Here is a 21,897-nt window from a genome sequence, read left to right on the forward strand (position 1 = left end):
GACACGTGCCCGTGGGGAGGGGAGGCCTGGGGCGGGGTCGGGGGCACTGGGCAATAGGCAACGTGGGATGGACGCCCCAAAGAGAGCGAGCTCCGGGCGATGTGGGAGCTCACCCTTCCTGTGCGGGGGGCTCGACTCCCACCCACCCCCCGCAGCAAGGGACCGGAGCCCATCCCTCCACAGCTGCCGTGGGGTCAGCGGAAGCCCGCGAACGCCGAAGGACCGGACGATAGGAAGATTCCCAGCTTTCGATGGATAATCACTCATCAGAGTGAGAACCAGGAAGATCTCCAAATGAAGTGAAAACAAGATGGTCAGTGGACGCCAGACTGAGGCGACAGATTCTGAAATCATCTGACAGGTTGTAAAATGCTTCAGCCAGCAATGGTGATTGTGCTGAGACAAATGGAAAAACAGAAGTAGAAAGTTTAAGGAAAGAAATAGAAGACATAAAGGAGAACCAAATGGAAATTTTAGATGCAAAAAATACAATAACCAAAATAAAAAGCTCAAAGAATGGATTCAGCAGCAGAAGGGAAGGGACAGGGGAAAGAATCACTGACATGGAAGAAAAAACAATAGAAATTTCCGGATTTGAACAATAGAGAGAAAGTAGAACCAGAAAAAAAGTGCCCAGCCTCAGTGACCCAGGGGCCGTAGGAAGGGCCTAACGTCTGTGTCACTGGAGTCCTGCAAGGAGAGAAGAAAGAGTGGGGCTGAGGCATAAACCTTCAGACTCAAGAAGCTGAGAGAACCCCAAACAAGATACCCCCCCAAATCCGTGCCAAGTCGCATCAAGATTAAACTTTGAATGTCCAAGACAGACACAAAAATTCCCTAGAAAGCATTTGCAATTGCTCAAAACAAAAAGGAATGTTTAGGTGTTGATCTAATAAAACATGTGGAAGACTTGTATGCTGAAAACTACATAATGGTGATGAAACAAAAGTCTCAGTAACTAGAGACACACATTGTGTTCGTAGGTTGGAAGATTCAGCACAGTAAAGACGTCAGTACTCCCCAAACTGCTACACCGTTTCAACACAATTTCTATCAAAATCCAAGCAAGATTTTTTTTTGCGTATCTATAGGCAAGACTTATTCTAAAATTTATTTAGAAAGGCTAAGGAACTGGAAAAAATATTTTCTTCTTTATTTGGAATACTTTTTTGAAAATATTTCTTAAAAAGAAAAATAAGGTAAGAAGACTCAGTCTACTCAATTTCAAGGCTTATTATATAGCCACAGCCATCAAGACAGTGTGGCGTTGGTGGAGGGACAGACACAGCGAACGATGGAACAGAACAGAAAACTCAGAAGTAGACTCACAAATGTGCCCAACTGATTTTGACAAAGGTGCCAAAGAAATTCAGTGATGCAAAGACGGCCTTTTCAACACATGGAGGTGGAACAACTGGACATCCATGAACCCTGACCTAAGCCTCACACCTTGCAAAAAAGTTAACTCAAAATGGTCATGGATTTAAATGTAAAAGCATAAAAATTTTGGAAAAATACATGGGAGAAAATCTTCAAGAACTAGTTAGGCAGGGAGTTCTCAGGCCTGACGCCAGAAGCACAATCCATAAGAGAGAAAATCGAAAAATTGCACCTCCAACTCAACAGCAAACAAGCAAGCCGTCCAGTTAGAACGTGGCCAAAAGACATGATGGGATACTTCACCGAAGAGGATTCACAGATGACAAACACATGGAAAAATGCTCAATATCATTAGCCAGTAGGGAAATGCACATTAAAAACACAATGGGGTACCACCTATCACAAGAGCTAAAATAAAAAATAGTGACAGCTCCAAGTGTTGGTGAGGATGCTGAGAAACCGGATCACTCGTGTGTTGCTGGCGGGAATATAAAATGGTAGCGCCATCTGGAAAAGAGTTTGCCAGTTTCTTAAAAAATTGAACGTGCAAACACCATACGACTCAGCACATATGCTCTTGGGCATTAATCCCAGAGAAATTGAAATTTATATCTGCACGAATATCTGTATGTTTTTAGCAGCTTTATTCATGATAGCCCAAACTGGAATCAACCTAGATGTCCTTCAACAAGTGAATGCTTAAACCAACCGTGGTCCATTCACACCATGGAGTACTACTCAGCAGTGAACCTACAGGTGCGTGTGACCGCCTGGGTGAATCCAGGGAGTCGTGCTGAGAGAAAAGAGCGAATCCCCAAAGTGACACACTGCGTGATTCCACTTATAAAGCATTCTTGAAATGACAACTTTATGGAAATGGAGAACAGATTAGTGGTTGCCAGGGTTCAGGACAGGGTTTGGGGTGGGAGGGAGGCAGGTGTCTATAAAGGGGGACCGTGTGGTGTCGGGGGTTCCTGAGCGTTTGCTGTGTTGGCATCGATATCCGCGCTGCGATCCCGAGCTACAGTTTGGGGAGATGCTACTACTGGGGGATTGGGTGAGGGGTGCAGGGGTCTCTGGGTTATTTCCTATAACTGCATGTGAATCTACAATTACTCTAAATGAAAACTTTAAAAAAAAGGGCCAAGTGAGTTTGGGAAGCTCTGCATACTTGGCCCCTCTTAGAGAGCCAAGTTAACTCTTCGATCTCTGAGTCCCGTCATCGGAAACATGTTTAACGCCGTTTATCTGAATGCTTCCCGCTTCCCCAGGAGGTGGTTCAGCTCAGCGTTAATCCAGTGGGAGTTGCCGTCCTCAGACACCGCCTCTCGCAGGGGTTCCTGATCTGGGTGCCAGCCCCACTCCAGGCCCACTGAAGCAGATCTTTATTTCTCCAGGCGATTTGTGTCCCCGGCACTGCTGGGAGGCGCTGTCTGGGGACACACGGTGAGAGACACCGTAGAAGGGGCTCCGGTCTACAACACGCCTTGGAGCCGGAGCCGCCGACCCGTCTGAACACTGACGGGTTAAAGAAAAGGCAGGAAGGGTTTGAAGAGATCAGCTCAAGGTCGCCTGCTAGTAAGTGCCAGGCTGGACGCACCAACCCACCTGCTCAGCTGCAAGTTCTTGTTTCTGCTTCCCCGACTGCTACACAGAGTCCGCCTGTCTCCGCATACCCACTGGCAGAATCTCGCTGCCCTCTCGACCCTCTCCTCCCCGCGTGGAGTTGGTTACCTGGCCTCTTCTGGCTGGGGTGTTCTTCATTTCTGTGGCCCTTCTCTTCCTCCCCTCTCTAAACTGTAACCAACCCCCATCACTTCCTTGTCATTCTTTCCCATACATGTACCAAGCACCTACTGTGTACTAGAACGAGGCAGACAAGGCCATACCCAGGTGGGCCCCAGGTGTGTCCCAAGTGTCCTCCAGCTGTGTCCCAGCTGTGCCCCAAGTATGTCCCAGGTGTGTCTCAGGTGTGCCCCAGGTATGTCTCAGGTACCCCCCAGGTGTGCCTCAGGTGTGTCCCAGCTGTGCCCCCAGCTATGTCCCAGGTGTGTCTTAGGTGTTCCCCCGGTGTGTCTCAGGTGAGCCCCAGGTATGTCTCAGGTGTCCCCAGGTGTGTCTCAGGTGTGCCCCTGGTGTGTCCCAAGTGTCCTCCAGCTGTGTCCCAGCTGTCTCAGGTGTGTCCCAACTGTGCCCCAGGTATGTCTCAGGTATCCCCCAGGTGTGCCTCAGGTGCGTCCCAGGTGTCCTCCAGCTGTGTCCCAGCTGTGCCCCCAGCTATGTCCCAGGTGTGTCTTAGGTGTGCCCCCGGTGAGTCTCAGGTGAGCCCCAGGTGTGTCCGAGGTGTCCCTCAGGTGTGTCCCAGGTATGTCTCAGGTGTCCCCCAGGTGTGTCTCAGGTGTGCCCCTGGTGTGTCCCTGGCCTCTTCGTTCCCTTCTCTCTCCTGCCTCTCTCTGTGTGGGACCTCAGCCTGGGTGTAGCTGGGGTCTCCTGCATCCCCGTCCTAATTTCACCTGAACCTTTCTCTTGGCGTTTCTCCTTCACCAGCCAGCACAGCCCAGGTGAGGGCAGGGGGCTGATGTGAAGCTGATCCCTCGGCAAGGGCCGGGGTTACCTTAGGTCATCAGAGCCACCAGCGTGACACAGCTGCTGTCAGTGTCAGGTCAGGACAAATGTTGGTCCTCACATAGTGACCAGTCCCCTGGCCAGGGGTCTCACCCGTGGACGCCCAGAAAGCCTATTCCTAAACTCCTATCATCAGCTGGTTTTGTTCTCACTCGCGGGTTTTCTAAAGAAAAAAATGACACATAGTGGGGAAAACACCAGCCATCTTTGTGAATTCAGGTTTCTCCTGGGCTCCCTCCCTTCACCTGGGCCCCGTGTCCCCACCAGGAAACAGGCGGAGGGTCCAGCTCATCTGCTTGGGCCAGCGGGCCAGACGGGGAGGCTCGGGGCTCCTGTGTGCTGGGCCTGGGGCCAGGTGTGTCCTTCCCCGTGGGAAGGAGCGGGGCAGGGTGGCCCGTCTAATCCGTCTGCGAGCGGCTTAGGGATTGTCTTTTTCTGGCACCTGCTCCCGCCCTGCGCGTCCTCCACTCCAGCCGGGATTTCGCCTGAGCTGGGTCAGCGGGCTTCCTGGGGCTCCCGGTGCCTGGCCATCCTCCTGTCCCCAGAGGGTGGGAACGGGCCAGAGGCCAAGGGCAGTGGGTTAGGCCGGCTTGGGACGTGGGAGCCAGACGCGGAGGGAGGCCGGCGCCGGGATGGATTTCGGGTCCCTGGAGACGGTGGTGGCCAACTCGGCCTTCATTGCTGCCCGGGCCAGCTTCGACGCGAGCAGCGGCCCGACCTCCCGGGACAGGAAGTACTTGGCCCGGCTCAAGCTGCCCCCGCTGTCCAAGTGCGGGACGCTCCAGGCGAGCCTGGACCTGGGCTTCGAGAACGTGTGCTCGGAGCAGCCCATCGGCAAGCGGCTCTTCCAGCAGTTCCTGCAGGCCCACGGGCAGCACGTGCCGGCCCTGGAGCTCTGGAGGGACATCGAGGTCTACAACACCGCCGGTGACGATCTCCGGCCGCAGAAGGCCCAGGCCATCCGGGCCGAGTACCTGGACCCCCAGGCCAAGCTCTTCTGCGGCTTCCTGGACAAGGAGATGGTGGCGCAGGTCCGGGAGGGGCCGGCGGGGGCCGGGGACGGGCTCTTCCAGCCCCTCCTGCAGGCCACCCTGGCGCACCTGAGCCAGGCCCCCTTCCAGCAATACCTGGACAGCCTGTACTTCCAGCGCTTCCTGCAGTGGAAGTGGTTGGAGGCCCAGCCCGTGGGCGAGGACTGGTTCCTGGACTTCAGGGTCCTGGGGCGGGGAGGCTTTGGGGAGGTGTCTGCCTGCCAGATGAAGGCCACCGGGAAGATGTACGCGTGCAAAAAGCTGAACAAGAAGCGGCTGAAGAAGAGGAAGGGGTACAAGGTGGGCCGCCGAGGCATTCCGGGGAGCGGGTAGGGGCTGGGGCGTCCTGGGCCGGCTCACCCTGTGGTGGGCGCTCCCGCCGTGCGGCCCTGGGCGGGGTCAGTGCCCCGCGCCCGCTCGTCGAGTCCGCCTGTCTGCCTGGTGACCAAGCCCCTGGCTCGGAGCGGCAGGCGCCGGTGGCGCTCGGACACCCTGCTTGTCCAGCCGCTCTAGACCACCAGCCTCGGTGCCCGGGACGTCCCTCCTGGCAGAGCGGCCTCTGCGTGGCTGGCGTGGGTCCTGTGCCACGTGGCACCACGCTTCTCGGCTTGTCACCAGTGCCACGCAGCGCAGCAGCCGGTGTCAGGGAGGCTGCGGGGATGAGTCTCCAGATTCTTTACTCTGACTTTCTGGAACTTTCCCTGGCTTGTGCTGGGAGGAGGCTGCAGGGGGAGTCTCCCCGGGGCTGGTGTGGGGAGGCCCCAAGGTGCCCGCGTGCAGCGCTGTCCGGGCCGGGCGTTGGGGGTGGTGGAAGCATCTGCTCCGAGCGGCGCCCACTCTCTGTCTGGCCTCAGGCCCCGTTCGGGCGGGGTCAGCCAAAGCTGCTTAATCTCCAGCCGCGCGTCTGCCCGCGTGGGCTTCCTTCCCATTCCCGCTGCACAGGACGGATCACACTGGGGGCAAACAGCAGCTACCCCCGAGCACCCCACCCGGGGCCCCTCGATGGTTCTCTGCCTGACGGCCTCTGCGGGCAGCAGGAACCCTCGGGGCCATCTACCTGCAATTTGAATCCAACTGTTAGGGTATTAAGCCTCTCTTCTCCCGAGTTCAGGAAACTTATCAAACTTTTGCAAAGTAAAATCCACCTAAAATCTTCCCACGCAGTGGGTAGAAAGGGCTTCTCAACATCAAGAACTCCTCCTTCAACAGGGCTCTTTCTCCTTACCCAGCACAGCTTTCAAAAACACATTAAATGGACTTCATGGGGTCTTAAAATCAATATAGAAAATGAACAGGGATGCGGGGTGGCTTGAAAAGGTGCTGTTCAGAGGCCTGGATGGGAGGAGAAGGGCTGGGATTGCAGCAGGAAGAGCTGGAAGGGAAGGTCAGTGCCAACAGGCTGCCTGGGGACCTGCCGGGACCCTCAGCCACATTTCTAAGGCTGGTTGGCAGGAGCCCCCTTGCTGGCGGCCCTAGGAACCCCGGAGTCCTCTGCACGTGATGGGTTCCCAGGCCCTATCTTGTCTCTGTGAAACAGGGCATGTGAGGCATGTCTCTAAGTTATTTGCAATTGCTCTGTATGGCCACTTTTTTTTTTTTTTTTTTGCGGTACGCGGGCCTCTCACTGCTGTGGCCTCTCCCGTTGCGGAGCACAGGCTCCGGACGTGCAGGCTCAGCGGCCATGGCTCACGGGCCTAGCCGCTCCGCGGCATGTGGGATCTTCCCGGACCGGGGCGCGAACCCGCGTCCCCTGCATCGGCAGGCGGACTCTCAACCACTGCGCCACCAGGGAAGCCCTGTTTCTGTTTTATCGTTACATTTTGTGGTCTGTGGAGCTTGGCCGTTTTCGGCAATATCACTTTCCCGCCTAACCCTGGGCGCTTACCCTGCTTTCCAGGGCGCGATGGTGGAGAAGAAGATTCTCGCCAAAGTCCACAGCAGGTTCATCGTGTCTCTGGCCTATGCCTTCGAAACCAAAACCGACCTCTGTCTGGTGATGACCGTCATGAATGGAGGCGACATAAGGTCAGCGCCCGCCTCTCGGCTGTGGGATCGGGACGGGAGGGTTCACGCGGCCGAGTGCGCAGAGGGGCTCCTTCCCACGTGCTGAGGACGTGGTGGTAAAGACAAGCCCTGCCCCCATCTCAGTCCTCCTCTTTGCCTTCGGATCGCGGGTCCTCGAAACGATGTGTCCTCAGTCCCAGTGAAGTGCAGGAACCCTGGGCGAGGCGGTCAAGCTCTCCGGTCATGGGTCCGTCCTGCGGGCCTCGGGTTCAGGCAGACGGCGGGGTGAGCAGGGAGGGCAGCAGGGCGTGAGGAGCTGTGAACCGAGTGCTAGTTGGACGGTGGATAAAGGGGCGGGAGGGGCCTCAAGGGGGGCGAGGGCCGCGCTTTAAGAGGGATGGCAAACAAAGACGAGCTTCGTCAACGATGCACTCTGGGGGTGGTGGCAGAGCGGAAGCACTGGGCGGCCGACTTCGGGAACCGTGGCTTGGCCACCCACCGCAGGGAGAACCAGAGGGCGTCGTCGCCGTTACGGGGCCTGGGTTTGCCGGGGACCTGAGGGCCCGGCCCTGGGCTCCCGGGAGAAGTTGGATCACTGGCTCTCCGAGGGGAAAAGACCCACTTGCCAGCTGGGCAACACCGCCGCCCTTGCCCCAGCGTGCTGGTCTGTAAAGCGGGGATAGAGGTGAAATACTGGCCTTCCGAGGTTGCTGTGGAGAGTTAGCTGACACACCTGAGACACTTAGGCGACTCGCACGGCCCTCACACAAGGGGGCCGTCGCTGTGCCTCCGTTCTCGGGCCTGGGTTCGCCTGCACCGAAACTCTGCCGGTGGGCTCGTTGGCCCCGCTTTCCAGGTGAGGCTCTGAGGCCCTGACTGAGCCACCTGTGCACGTTCACGGAGGAGGAGCGAAGGGTCTGGAAAGCGCAAGTAGCACGAGCTGGAGAGCGGAGAGATCGTGACGCTTTACTCGCCTCCCCTGCCCCGCGCTGCGCTGGGCGGCGATGCTGTGCTGTGGTTACGGTGTGCTGCGCTACACACGCTGCCGTGTCCCCCTGCACTATGTATACTACGCTGTATCGATAGGACTACACGGCCCTGCACCACGCTGCCCCGCGCTACCCCGTCCTATACCGCCCGTACACGTGGCACACGGTACGTGGCACTGCCCCACACTCTGCTACAGGACACTGTAGTGAAAGGTACACGTAGCATAAAAGCCATTCATGCTGCCGCTCCGGCTGACGTGAGGGTTTCTCTCTTGTTTTCTTCGAGATCACTGGCCTGACTCCCCTCTCCCTGGTTGTTCTCTAGTTTAAATACCTTGCTTGTTAGGTTTTGCGTCTCTGTGCAACGTGACAGGGAAACGGGAGATAGGAGAGGCCGGGAGGCGGGGGGGAGTCCTCCGAGGGCCCAGCGGGGAGTCTGCGTGTCTCTGGGGAAACGGCCCACATGCCTCCTGGGCTCTGGGTCGGCCGCTCACTTTGGATGGGGCTTGGGCTGGTCCCGTGGCCCGCCCTCGCCTCCCTCTGCCTGGCTCCTTCACTGGTGGCTGTAAGGTGGCTTTGGGGCCTGTTTCCCTGTTCTCTCCCGCGGGCCGGAGCAGGGGAGGTGGGGTGGGGAGAGCTGCCCTGCCTTTCCCCTGTAACAGCTGTGCTGAGGGGCTGTGAGGACACAGACACCGGCGGCCGGCGGTCCAGGCTCCGCCGTGGGCCCCTAAGGCTGGACGCCGAGGCTGAAATGACGGACGCTTTGCCGACACCACGTGGGATTTGGAGGCCTCGACGCTTTCCTGAGATTTTACTTCCCGTCAAAACCGTGGGCACGCGGCTCCTGGTTGTGCCAGAGAAGCACAGGCTCCACACGGTCTGCCCCCAGGTACCACATCTACAACGTGGACGAGGAGAACCCCGGCTTCCCGGAGGCGCGCGCCATCTTCTACACGGCCCAGATCATCAGCGGTCTAGAGCACCTGCACCAGCGGGGAATCATCTACCGAGACCTCAAGCCCGAGAACGTGCTCCTGGACGACGACGGTGAGGCGGCCCCCTCGCGGCCTCCCCTCGCCCTGCTCACCTCTGTAGCCTGATTGGGTGTCGGTAGGGGAGGGACCCGCTCTGATAAATGCTCGTTACAGTTTTACGGCACCAAGACACGTCTCAAGTTTGTTTACTGTTCGTTCGGCCATTTTGCGAGCGCATGGCATTATCCCCGAGTGGAGATTATTGACGGACTTTGGTGAAATCTGGTGCATGTCTAGGCGCCAGGGCAGCGGGGACTTAGTCCAGGAGGCCGGCGTGTGTGGAGCTATTAGTAAACAGCTAACGGTTATGGCCGAGTCCCCACTCGATCCCTTTGTTTGCTGTCTTCGTGAGGAGTCAAACTGGGATTCTCATCAGGAAATAACCCCCAAGACTGAGGTTCCCGTAAGTCCCTTTAGATCCCCCCTTCCCTCCCCATCACAGGTCAGACGGACACACTGGTGCCCCAAAGGCTGTTGCTGCAGAGCTCGGGGAAGACAGAGCCACGAGGAGGCTGGCTTTAGGGGGATTATGCCCCGGATTCCAGTTGCGAGCGCTGCTGGGACCCTCGGGCCCTCCGCAGCCTGAACGGGGGAGCAGCGGCCCCTGCGTGTGTGCGCCCTGCTTGTGCACGTGTGTGTGTCCAGGAGCCCCAGGGGCCTTTGTTTGCGGAGCCGCGTGTGACCTGACCCCATGTTTGTTCTCCAGGCAACATCCGAATTTCTGACCTTGGGCTGGCCGTGGAGCTGAAGGAAGGGCAGACCAAGACCAAGGGCTATGCGGGGACACCAGGTGAGGGCCTGAGAGCCGGAGTGAGGGCAGCCGCTATGGGGGCGAAGGGGACGAGGCCCGGGGTCCTGGGGTCCCGCGGCCTGGGGTGGGCGTCACGGTGAGGGCTGGGGCTTGTCAGGAAGATGCTCCCTCATCCGTCCCCTCTCAGGGTGAGACTGCGGGACTGGCACCCACGCAGGGACGACCCCCGACCCCCCGGAACAATCACTCCTTGTTTGCCACGCGTGCCCTCTGTGATGGAAGCTCCCCAGCGCTGGCCACGGGCAGAGCCTGGGGGTCTGCACCGAGGGAAGCAGCACAGAGGCAGGGTGGGTGGGACAGGGCCTGGCAGGTGCTCAGCTGTGAGGTGGCCCCTGGACCGTGCGTGTGTCTGTGTGTGTGTGCACACGTGCGTGTGTGTGTCTGTGTGCGTGTACGTGCGTGGCGCCTCCTGTCCCCACCCCATCTCCTCTCACCCCCAGGCAGGTGGGCGCAGAGAAGAGGCATCCGAGCGGGAGGTGGGGGCGGGGGGCTTCGGTGCTCACCGCAGGGGCCTGGGGTGATAGACAGGCTCACGCTCACACACGGCGCAGCGGGCGCTCCGAGCGCTCTGCCCTCCTGACGGCCCGGGTTTTCTGTAGGACTTCTCAGCAGATCTGCTTCTTCCGTGTGTGTCCGGCTTCGGGGACAAAGAGCTGCTCCCGGGACTTGGGCCGTTCGGGTCCTGCTTTGTCCCCGAGGCCCCCATCCTGCGCTTTGGGCTCCTTTGGGGGTTGTGCCTCTTGCCACAGCGGGTCTGCCTCATCTGCGGCTTTATTTAGGAAGAGGTCCCGTCGTGAATTTTCCGGATCCTCTGAGGTTCCTCTCCAGGGCGTGAGCGTGTGAGCGAAATGCCGCTCGCCTCTTCCCGGCGGATCAGGTCCAGGGTTGGAGTCGGTGGACCTGGGGTGTCACCGGCCCTGCTTGCACGACGCCCCACCGGCCGCTAGGGGGCGCCCAGACTTTGCCGCGGCCGCCGAGCGGCTCTGAGCCCTGGACGGCGTGGCTCTGCCCGCGGGCTGTGCTGACCCGTGCGTTTGGGGTCAGGCGGGCGCGGGGGCCTCAAGCAGTGGCAGCGGAGGCTGGGGTCGCTGTGAGTTAGAAGGTGGGGCGTCCAGCGAAGGCTCGGGGAGCCCTCCGTACCCTCTCCCCTGGACCCCTGCTCTCTCCGTCCCAGCGGGTGGAGCAGACGGGAGGGGCCAGCGGGCTGTTTGCCGCAGCGATGCTGTGTCTCTGTGGTCGGCGGGCCCTCCTCTCGGGCCGGTTTTCGTGGAGAAGTTGTGGTTGGTGGAACGTGTCTTTCTCCAGAGTCTGGGCCGTCTGGCCAGCCCTGTAATCCCTGAAAAGACGCTGTGCTCAGGGCCGGGGGGTTCTTTGGAACTTGGCTCCTGTAGCCTCCGGGGGAATGTCCTGTGGCCACAGCAGCGTGGCCCGTGTTATCCAGCCATGTCCCTCCTGGGAACTTGCCGCGAACGCAGGTAAACGCTGAAGGACCAGGCGGTGCTGGAGACAAAAGGACATGCTCAACTTTGCCTCTGGGGGGATGTCTAGTCATCCGAGCACAGAAGCCACCCTGGCGCCTAGCCTCAACGGCCTACTCGGCCCCAGGGGAGTGGACCACGGGCCCCAGGTGCTGCCCGTCTACCCTTCCCATGCCCTGGGCTGGCCTCTGCACGGGGCACAAAGGGACGGAAGCCAGAGCTGGCTCTCGGGGTGTCCCCTTCAGCCTGCAGGGCCCTCCCCAGAAGTGGAGTGCACGGGCCACTGGGCATCCAAACCGCTCTTAGGAGTGTCGGGGCTTCAGCCTCTCCTTTTGTGCCCTTTCGGGTCTGAGCGCCTGCCTCAGACCACAGGCCCTGCATGAGCCTCAGACACTGGCTCTGTCCGCCATGGGCACCACAGTGGGGGTGAGATCCACCCCGGGTGGAGGGGGCTCCCGCCAGGGATAGCTGTACCCAAGGGGACACTCACAACCGGGGGAGCGCTCCCTAGTGGGTGGGCGCGGGGCAGCCCCGCATGTCCCGGCGCGAGGACCCTGCTGGGTTCCGGGGAGATGGGAGGTGCGAGCCCGTGTGCTGGTCTCTGAGTCGTGCTGTGCTCCTGTCGCAGGCTTCATGGCCCCGGAGCTCTTGCGGGGTGAGGAGTACGACTTTGCCGTGGATTACTTCTCCCTGGGGGTCACGCTGTACGAGATGATCGCAGCCAGAGGCCCCTTCCGAGCCCGCGGAGAGAAGGTAGGAGGTGACCGGCGGTGTCCCTGCAGCTGAGCTGGCATCAGCTCCGTGTGTGTGTGTGTGTGTGTGTGTGTGTGTGTGTGTGTGTGTGTGTGTGTGATAGGAGCAGTGTCCCCGCAGGACCTGGTGACCTTCTTTTCGGGGAGCACTAGGCTTCTCATGGTACACACGGTGACCTCATCTCCTGGGTCTCCGCGTGCCAAGGAGCGTGTCAGGAGGAGAGGAGCCTGGACCCCCCCCAGCCCCGCCCCCACGAGCGGCGCTGCTCTGGGGGGCGTGGCTCCCCCGCCGGCGGCCTCTCTGCCCTTCCCGGAGGCCAAGGCGCTCGCCTCCCCGGATGCTGAGCTGCAGGCCCTGCTGCAGGCACAGCAGCTTCCCTGGACGTCCTGGGGGCAGTGGGCACCGGGGGTGGCTGTGCTGGGGCCCTGCCTCCCGTGCCCCCTGCTTCCTGTCCGCGTGGCGGCCCCGCGTCTCCCCGGGGAGCTCTGCCAGCCCAGCGGAACCGCGAATAGGTGTCGTTCAGAGCCGCCAGCACTGTTCACAAAAGGAGCAAAGCAGCCTCTTCCCCGGACCCCATGCTGAATCTGCTCGGAGCTAAGGCTGTCTGTGGGGCTGAGGAGGGAGTCCTGGGGTGAGCCGTACTTTAGACGTGGCCCTCGGCCTGCCTGGGGCTCGCAGCCATCAGTTTCTTCTGCTGGACCTCCCCGAGGGCCCCCGCCCAGTCCCCGCTGCTTTCCTGAGATAGTCGTGGGGACGGTCTGGTCTCCAGTCCCCCGAGAGTGAGAACCCCTCTGCTGACTAACGCGTAGGGTCGCTCTGTGCGTGTGCACCTCTGCCTTAGACTCCAGCAACGGGTCTCTCCCCGACCTCAGCTCAGAAGAGCAGAGTAACGCAACACAGTGTGGGGTCCACGTTGGCCTCAGGCCACCACAGGAGCTCCACCTCAGAGCCCTGGCTGAGCCCACAGCCCTGAAAGGATCCCTGTTTTCTGGTGAAAATGAGCAGGAGACGCTTTCATGAGAAAGTGAACCGTCATAGTCTGTCCATCGTGGTCCATCTGTGGTCCCTCCATTCCATGGTCCATCCATGGTCCGTCCATTCCATGGTCCATCCGTGGTCCATTCATGGTCCATCCGTGGTCCCTCCATTCCATGGTCCGTCCGTGGCCCCTTCATGCTATGGCCCATCTCTGGGTCATGCATTCTGGGGTCCATCTTCAGTGCATCTGTGGTCCCTCCATTCTGTGGTCCACCCGAGGTCCCTGTGTTCGATGGGAAGGAGCCTCGGGTACACCCGTGACACGGACAGGTCTCAAACCCCCCACTATGAATGAAAGAATCTGGCCCCGGAAGAGTGACTCTGGACGATCCCACTTCCGTGAACCTTTAGGACGTTTCAGGAAGGGCAAATATGACCGACAGGGAGAGGACATGGGCAGCGTTTGGTTGAGGTGGGGCTGGAGACTTCCGGCTGATTGTCGGGGAGCTCCCTGGGGATGGAGCCACTGGAAGTGAATTTTGTGGGCTGGAAGTCGTGCTCGGGAAAGCTGGTCTGCACTGAGGCTCCATGGGCCCAGGGGGCGTCTGCCTTCAGTGGACCTCTGCCACCTCGCCGGGCAAGCTGGGGGCGATGGTTGTGGGAGTGCAAGGTGTCCACCTTCAGGGTCTCACGCCCTGACCAGCGATACTGAGCCCTTAAGTGCTAACACGCGGGAGGGTGGCGTCAGCCGGGCCCGCGGAGCTGCCGTGTCCGGAGCTGCCGTGGCAGCCGGGGCGTTGCGGGTGGGCCTGGCCGGGGTGTGACGTGGGTGTCAGGGGTGTGACGTGGTCTGACGGTGCTGTGTCCGCCGTGCAGGTGGAGAACAAGGAACTGAAGCAGCGGGTCCTGGAGGAGGTGGTCACCTACCCCGACAAGTTCAGCCAGGTCTGCAAGGACTTCTGCGAGGCGCTGCTGCAGAAGGACCCCGAGAGGCGCCTGGGGTTCAGGGGCGGCTCCTGTGATGGGCTCCGCGCCAGCCCCCTCTTCAGAGACATCAGCTGGCGGCAACTGGAGGCTGGTACTGTCCGCGTGTGGGAGCTGGGGCTGGGGGCTCCTGGGCGACCCTCGCTGGCCGCCCCGTCCCATTGGCGTCCAGCAGCTTAGCGTGAGGTTGGGGGGCGGGCGGCCTGGGCGAACCCCGCCCCTGGAGCACCCTCTGCCCCGATGACACCACCGTCCCTCTTCCCTGCTCGTCCCAGCGCGCCCAGGACTGGATGTTCACGGGGTGGGTCTCCTGGGGACCCGAGGAGGCGGCGAGGGTTGGATGGGGTGTGCAGGAAACACCTGTGAGCTGAAGATCTGAACCCGCTGTCAGGCGGTTCCTTGAAGGAGCCTGCGATCCAAGTCGAGGCGGGATTTCTCCAGCCGTCGTTCGTTCCACCAGAGTCTGCTGTCATGTCTCGTGCAAGCTAGTGTGTGCGAGTGTGTGTGTGCACGCGTGTCTGCGGGAGAGAAGCCTGGCACCCGCCACACCCACCAGAACCCACACCCAGGAAGTGCGAGCCTGTGACTGGCCCGACGCCCCAGTAGGAGAAGTTTCTTTGGTGGGGAAGGGTCAGGGCAGTGGCAGCCCCGGCTGATCTGAAGGTGCCGGGTGCCAGGGAGAGCTGCCCAGACCAGCCCCAGGCCCGGGGAGATCAGGCAGCCCGAGCGAGCGGTCAGGACCCGGGAAGCCGGAGCCGGATTGAGTCCCGAGGCCACAGGGTCTGTGCTGAGGAGGGATCGGGTGAAGGCACAGGGAGTTCAGTTCTGAGCATGTTGTGATCGAGGTGTAGACCTGCAGACGGGGAGGCCGGCACTGGGGCTGGGGGTTCTGCAGAGACGGTGGGCACAGCGGCGTCGGGGGCAGTGCAGCCAAGGGCCCGTCGACCCTCATGACGGGGCTTCTGGGCGGGGCGGAGGGGGCGCAGATGGGGGCTGGGTTCTGGCGACGTGTGTCCAGACCGGACTCTGAGTCTCCAGCCTGGCTCAGCGCCCTGTGGCGGGTGTCGCTCGGCTTGTCACCTCCAGGGCCGCATGAGGGGCAGCGGCCCTGCTGGCTGAGTGCGGCCGCCTCCTCCCGCTGGCTGGCCCTTCACGCCCCGTGTCTTCCGTCCTCTCACAGGGATGCTGACCCCCCCCTTCGTCCCAGACTCCAGGACTGTCTATGCAAAGAACATCCAGGATGTGGGTGCCTTTTCCACAGTCAAGGGTGTGGCCTTTGACAAAGAGGACACAGAATTCTTCCAGGAATTCGCCACCGGCACCTGCCCCATCCCCTGGCAGGAGGAGATGATCGAGAAGGGCATCTTTGGGGACCTGAACGTGTGGCGGCCTGACGGGCAGATGCCCGACGACATGAAGGGGATCTCCGTGCAGGAGGCAGCCCCCTCGTCCAAATCGGGGTTGTGTCTGGTTTGCTAGACCAGCTGCAGCGCCTCATGGGTCAGCTGACCCCCTCCCGCCAGGCCGCCGCATGGCTGTGGCCCGGCGCTCAGCACAGGCAGGACTGAGGAGGCCAGTCCAGCCCAGCCTCCCACGCAGGGTCAGGAGTGCCAGCAGTAGATAGCCTACCTCTTTTGCATCCTTTCACTCAAAAAGGATCCAGTGGTCCCAGGACGGAACGCACCAGCGACGTGTGGCTCTCCAGGCCCTGGAGCAGACGTGCAGGCTGGCGGCGGCTTGGGTGGCGAGAGTGAAGACTCCGTTTGGGTTCCCTGGCACCTCAGCTGCAGCTTCGCAGGCGCTGCCTTCTCTGGGCTGGTTCAGAGGTCGGCAAACCCTGGCCTGTGGGCTTGCGGGCTCCGCTGAGAGGCCCGGACTGTGCGCCGACCGGGTTTCCCTTAGTGCCCAGCTCCTGGCCCCGCCCCTAGCCGTCGGGTCACTGCTGGGGCTGAGCTGGTCCCCGCCCACACGTTGGGGATGCCGTCTGCACGTCTGCCGGTGCTCAGTCTCCAGCGGGGTCCCCTTGCCGGCCGGGGCCTGGGCGTCCAGGAGGAGGGGAAGGGCCGGGGGCCTGGGGGTGACGCTGACCACGGCGGTCACCCCCGTGGCTTCTCCTCATCCTGAGACTGTCGCCAGTTGATGACAACTGGACACAAGCCGCCCACCCCCGGCAGACAGGACGGGCCAGCGGCTGTCTCCCCGCACCCAGCGCCTGCTTCCCACCCCGACTCTGCCTCTTGTCCTGCAAGGCCTGGCCCTCTCCTGGCCTCCCTCCGGGGGCCAGGAGGGCTGGCGTTGCTGCGTGGGATTTGCTGCCTGACGGCCGGGAGCAGTCCCCTCCCTCTCTGGAGCGCCTCTGCCCTCAGAGTGTCACGCTGAGTGTGGCCAGCACCCCTGCCGTCTGCTCCCGCAGCCACCTCGGAAGAGGAGTGACCCTGAGGGGCACGACCTTGGAGGCTGCTGCTCGGCCACCTGGGACCAGTGGCCCCGCTGGCCTGGAGCCACTGCAGGAGGCTGGCCCCGGGCTCTTGTGGCTCAGACAGCCGTCAGGTGTAAGAGGCCGGCTTGTTGGTGGGGATGTTTCAACTGTGTCTTCGGGTCCCTTGTGCACCGAGGGCGTTAAAGCCCCTCTCCTGGTGAATAAACCTGCAGGACGACCCTCTCTCCTGTGTGCTGCACCCACAATGTCCTGGAAGAGCCCCGAAGAGCCGTCCCGTGCTTTTGGTCTGTGACCTGAAACTGCCACGTGAGCATTGCCTGGGAGGCTGAGATGGGGGCCCGCGGCCAAGGGAGGCCGGGCTGTTGGCAGGATCAATCGCTGTGTCGGCCCTGACGCCGGTTTTGTGTCCTAGGATGAGACACATGGATTATCTAATAGCTGTAAATCTCACCTCACTACATTCAGGTGCAAGACACACCACTTCTGGTCTTTCTAAACCCATTTAATCTGCTCTAGGTCCCCATGGCCCTGAGCAGAGTGATCTAAACCTCAGGGGGTGGGTGTGGCCTGGCCTTTGGCCGCCGTCCCAGTGCCTGCCCGGGGCCCACGGCGCCTGAAGTGCAGCCCCTCCTGTGGGACCAGCAGCCCCGGCGGGGACCCCTCTGCTTTCATCTTATGCCTGGACGGCCCGAGGAGACACAGGGCATGGATTCAGTTGAGTTTCAGATAAACAACAAGTAACTTTTTTCGTGCGTGGGACATACTTAACGCTAAAAACGGATTCAACGTTTTTGGCTAAATCTGGCACCGCTGTTGCAGATGCTTTACTCAACCTACGAATGAGTGGTTATTCCATGAACTAGCAGGTCTGCGGGGATATAATCGCAAAAGCGAGTTGCGTGTGACTTCCGCTGTCTCTCTCCTGTGGTCTGCTCAGGGGTGCCCCCCGCTCCCCAGTAAAACTCAAGCCAGCCTCACGTAGTCGCACACAGGCAGCAAAAGTCGTGGAGTCACTTCACTTTTATTTTAGAACACTTCGAAACTTAAATTTTCACATAGAAACAAAGGAATTGGCAACGCCCACACTGATACGGACACCGCCGCACAGGTGCAGGAGCCTGGATGCGCCGGTGTCCCACTGGTCAACCCCGACCCAGAGGCGCCCTGCGGCCACCGTGGGGAGCAACCAGAGCACTAACGTAAAATGCCCCACCGGGAGGACTGCCGCCCCAGCCACCCCAGCCACTCCAGTCTTCCCCAGCTGGGCTGGAGGGACGTCTCCACCCTCCCGTCCAGCCGCAGCCTTGGGGCCTGGGGGCAAGGCCGGGAGGCCGGAGGGTGCACAGGGCAGTTCCCGGCTGCTGGGTTCATGCTTATGGTGACTCTTCATTGTGGGGTTTCTTCATGGGCCTTCGGGGGCCTCTGCCGTGGGATGTCTCGGGTGCAGACCCCCTGACCGGGCACACTCTGAGGGGTCTCGCTGTCACTCCAGCTGTTCCCCGGCTCCCCTGGGCAAGGGACACGCCATCCAGGCTGGATAACGGGGCTGCCCGGGCGTTCCCCCAGGCCAGAGCTGGGGGGCCCTCTGTGGAGAAGCCTTCGTCCCTGGGCCCTTTCATCCTCCGAGCACAAGCCTCGGGATCCCCGAGGGGTGCTGGGCTCAGGCACTTGGCCCTCGCCGTCGTTCCCATGCCACGAGCCAGAGGAGATCCCACCCTTCCATCCTGGTGCGTTCCAACGTGAACTGTGGTGAGGATGTGGGCCCCCCACAAGCGCATATTTCCTTATGGAGAATCTGCAAACACCTTCACCGCGACTTTTCCTTTGTAAAAGACAAAAAATGCAATTTCCATCCAAGTAGAAAAGGGTAAAAATAAAAGTTTAAAAACACGGCAGACTCTCTAGATTGTGATGTGGTCCTGGTGCACACTCCCCTTCAAAATCACATACACACATTGCTGAGCCATAAAAAGAAGCGAAACTGGGTTTATTCGCAGTGAGGTGGGTGGACCTAGAGTCTGTCCTACAGAGTGAAGTAAGTCAGAAAGAGAAAACCAAATACCATATGCTAACACACATATATGGAATCTAAGAAAAAAGAGAAAAAAGGTCATGAAGAACCTAGGGGTAAGACGAGAATAAAGACGCAGACCTACTAGAGAATGGACTTGAGGACACGGGGAGGGGGAAGGGTAAGCTGTGACTAAGTGAGAGAGTGGCATGGACATATATAAAGACACAGACCTACTAGAGAATGGACTTGAGGACACGGGGAGGGGCAAGGGTAAGCTGTGACTAAGTGAGAGAGTGGCATGGACATATATACACTACCAAACGTAAGGTAGATAGCTAGTGGGAAGCAGCCGCATAGCACAGGGAGATCAGCTCGCTGCTTTGTGACCACCTAGAGGGGAGGGATAGGGAGGGTGGGAGGGAGACACAAGAGGGAGGGGCTATGGGAACATATGTATACGTATAGCTGATTCACTTTGTTATACAGCAGAAACTAACACAGCTTGTAAAGCAATTATACTCCAATAAAGATGTAAAAAAAACCCACATACACGTGTGCGGATGCATATGGACACGTGCATACGTGTACACACACACCACACATGTACACATAGATACACACGTACGCAACACATGCACTTGTGCACACACATACATGCACACACTCTGTCCCCATCTCCCTCCAGATTCAGAGTTGCTGGCACAGCCCTGCGGCCCCTGGGTCTGCACCTCTGCTCTGCTCCCCGTCTGGGCGGGTCCCGTGTGGCTTCCTTCTGGCTCCCGGTAGCCCGTCAGGCCCTGCTGTCTATACATATAAACCCCTTTCTTCCACTTGTCTGAGTGGAGCTGCAGCCTGGGAGAGGCAGCCCCATGGGTTTTCCGGGGTGATTCAAGCGATCCGGGCTGATTCTGACCAACACGATACCTAACTAAATATGACTGCAAATACCATTACCCAACCCGAGCTCAGCAAAGGCTGAGGTCACCTCCTCTTATTTCACGACGGGCCCAGCCCCTCCTGCGAGTGTTCAGACACACAAGTGGGCCCCAAGTGAAAATACAGCGTCCACGTTACAGGCATTTTGCCGGCTAAGAGAGGAAGAGTTTGAGAGGCCGTGGGATTAAAATAACCATGAGATAGGCTCCCAGGCTTTACCCAGACAATTTCAAATGAAGGTAAGAAGGCTTGATTTGATTTTGTGGAAACCAAACCTCAGTCCCTCAGTGACGGTAGAACACTGTTTTTCCAGGTTCACGCTCCTTACGTCCAGACGAAGGGCTGAGGGGAGAAAGCTTATGAAGGTCCAGGGCCTCGGGGTGTGACGACGGGGGAGGCCAGCCTGGGCGCTCCCAGCCCTGTGGGTCCTGGACGCTCAGGGCGCCGCCTTTCCCCGACACACCAGAATTGGTAAGGGCGCGGGTGCCAGGCCAGGCCTGTGAGGGGCAAGGCCTCACTCTCAGGGCGACGGCTTGCACGTCCCAGGAGACGGCAGGCAAGCTGTGGTGGCCAATCCAAGGCCCGGAAGGCTCCCCCTTCCTCACCGGGGAGTCAGCTGGTGGGGGGCTTCCCGCTTCCCGTGGGGACTGAGAGCCTGGAAAGGTGAGCCTCCCTGCTTGGGCTCACTAGAGGGGCAGGGAGATCACGGTTACAGGCCTCCCGCGAAGCCCCAGGAGTGTTTGCAACTTACACCGTCCGTGTCCCTGAGAACATCTCCCGTCTGGCTGGCCGCCTCGCGGGCACAGGCGGGCGGGGCCCTGAGTCTCCCGGCCTCCGGTCTGCATTATTCATTCCCGGCTCAGGCTCATCGCAGGGTATTCGGTTACCGCAGGGCCCCTGAGCCCGAGACCAGACTCTCACGCGCTCCCACAATGGACAGGGGTCCTGCCTGCGCGGGGGCCCGGGGCCCTGGATCTGGACCTCGCCTGGCCTGTGGCTGACAGGGGAGCTTCCTGGATGGTTCCTAGGGGTCTTTTAATCCCTCTCTTTTTAGGACCAGTCCTGGTTTCAGAGCCTGCTGACCCCTATCTGCTCACACAGGTTGGGGAGAAGGGTCCTCCACCTGGGTCTCCTCGAGGGGGCCGGACCGGGAGGACCCCGTGGAGAGGGGTGCGTCCAGCTGGGGCCCCCGCCTGGGTCGGAGCAGGTGCTGAGAGGGGTGGGGGCCATGCTCGTTCAGTCTCCATCCGCAAGGTGTTCCTGGGCGCCTGCCGTGAGTGGGACGTGGTTCTAAGCAGGGAACAAAAGAAGGGCCGTGATGAATGCAGTTTCATAACAGGACTGAGTGAGCGCCAGGGTCACCCTGCCCACCACCCGCGCCTGCACGGGATCGAGGGCTGAGCCTCCCTTCTTGGGCAGCTGGTCATGTACTTTTATGTCACCCTGATCGTAATTTAAGAAACTAAGTTCTAGACTCCTCTCCCTCTCCCCTGTTCCAGCTGGAGCCTGTGAGATTCATCCTTGGAGGAGGGAGGCCGGGCAGGGTGGATGGGCGGAAATCCCTGGGGCACTTCCCGTCTCTACTTTCTCCAAAGCCTAAGCCAGGTAACTGGGAGGCAGTGACCGGAGGGCGAGGGGAGGTGGGCCGGCACCCGGCCAGCCTTGGCTGCCAGCCACCAAAGGCCGTCTGAGCTTGGTGGGGGGCCCCCGGGGGCAGGCCGTAAGGACCGACGGCCAGATGTGCCCACACCCTCACCTGCCACTGACAGAGTGGAGCCCCAACGGGAGCAGGGGGCCAGCCAGGTGTGTGTGCACCTGTGCCGTGCGGGGTCTGCAAGGACGTCAGGCTGACGGGGCCTGTGGAAAGATGAGTCCCTCTTCTCGCAGTGTGGGGCCGAGCCAGCCCCTCCCGTCAGCTCCTCCGTGCTGGACGGGTCTCCAGGGGCAGCTGGGGTAACGCTGGACCTCGTGCTGGGAAGAGTCCCTCCCTGCCCGGGCGTGAGGAGGATGCAGGGAGACCCCACAGTGCAGAATCCTGATTCACGGTGATTGCTTGCCCTCCCGCCAGCCCTGCTCCTGGGCCCCTGAAAGCCTGCCCCCCGACTTAGCTACCCCCACAGGCAGCCGGACACAACACCGTGCGCAGCCCCCCCCCAGCATCCCCTCGGCCTGAAAGCCTGCTTCCCATTCCTGTTGCTCAGGGACCACCCAGGCACCTCAGACGTTCGTTTCCCTCCAGAGGCCCTGGTTTGAGTGTCCAGGCCCCAGGATTATTAATGGCTCCTAGGGGGTCCCGATGCAAGGCAGGGTCACCGAGCAGGTCACTGGGGAGGCCTGGATCTCCGCAGGGGCCGGGTCACGTCCCTGGGATCCCTGCTGCTTCTCTAGCACGGTGACTGCTCTCACCGATGCTACTCTCACCATCTGCTTTATAACACAG

The 21,897-nt window shown here is 60.4% G+C and overlaps 1 protein-coding gene across 1 annotated transcript; it reads left to right on the plus strand.

The window, feature by feature from the left end:
* The first annotated feature begins 4,432 nt into the window (after positions 1–4,432).
* On the plus strand, positions 4,433–21,630 carry GRK1 (G protein-coupled receptor kinase 1). The gene is made up of 12 exons (XM_032610910.1): positions 4,433–5,336; positions 6,934–7,061; positions 8,919–9,076; positions 9,770–9,853; positions 11,981–12,105; positions 13,960–14,161; positions 15,248–15,537; positions 16,434–16,619; positions 20,559–20,730; positions 21,175–21,260; positions 21,345–21,410; positions 21,526–21,630. Exons 1-12 carry the CDS (start codon positions 4,638–4,640, stop codon positions 21,628–21,630), a joined length of 2,301 nt encoding a protein of 766 aa, XP_032466801.1. The 5' UTR covers positions 4,433–4,637.
* Positions 21,631–21,897: the final 267 nt, after the last annotated feature.

This window comes from Phocoena sinus, chromosome 18 (genome assembly GCF_008692025.1).
Source record: "Phocoena sinus isolate mPhoSin1 chromosome 18, mPhoSin1.pri, whole genome shotgun sequence".
In the NCBI taxonomy this organism is placed as follows: Eukaryota; Metazoa; Chordata; class Mammalia; order Artiodactyla; family Phocoenidae; genus Phocoena; species Phocoena sinus.

Bases quoted from the DNA above. Each gene is read 5' to 3' on its own strand.
- GRK1 (XM_032610910.1), top strand. From the start codon at position 4,638: ATGGATTTCGGGTCCCTGGAGACGGTGGTGGCCAACTCGGCCTTCATT. The intron at 5,337-6,933 runs GTGGGCCGCCGA...CCTGCTTTCCAG, and splicing joins AGAAGAGGAAGGGGTACAAG to GGCGCGATGGTGGAGAAGAA. The intron at 15,538-16,433 runs GTTTGCTAGACC...CTCTGCCCTCAG, and splicing joins CCAAATCGGGGTTGTGTCTG to AGTGTCACGCTGAGTGTGGC.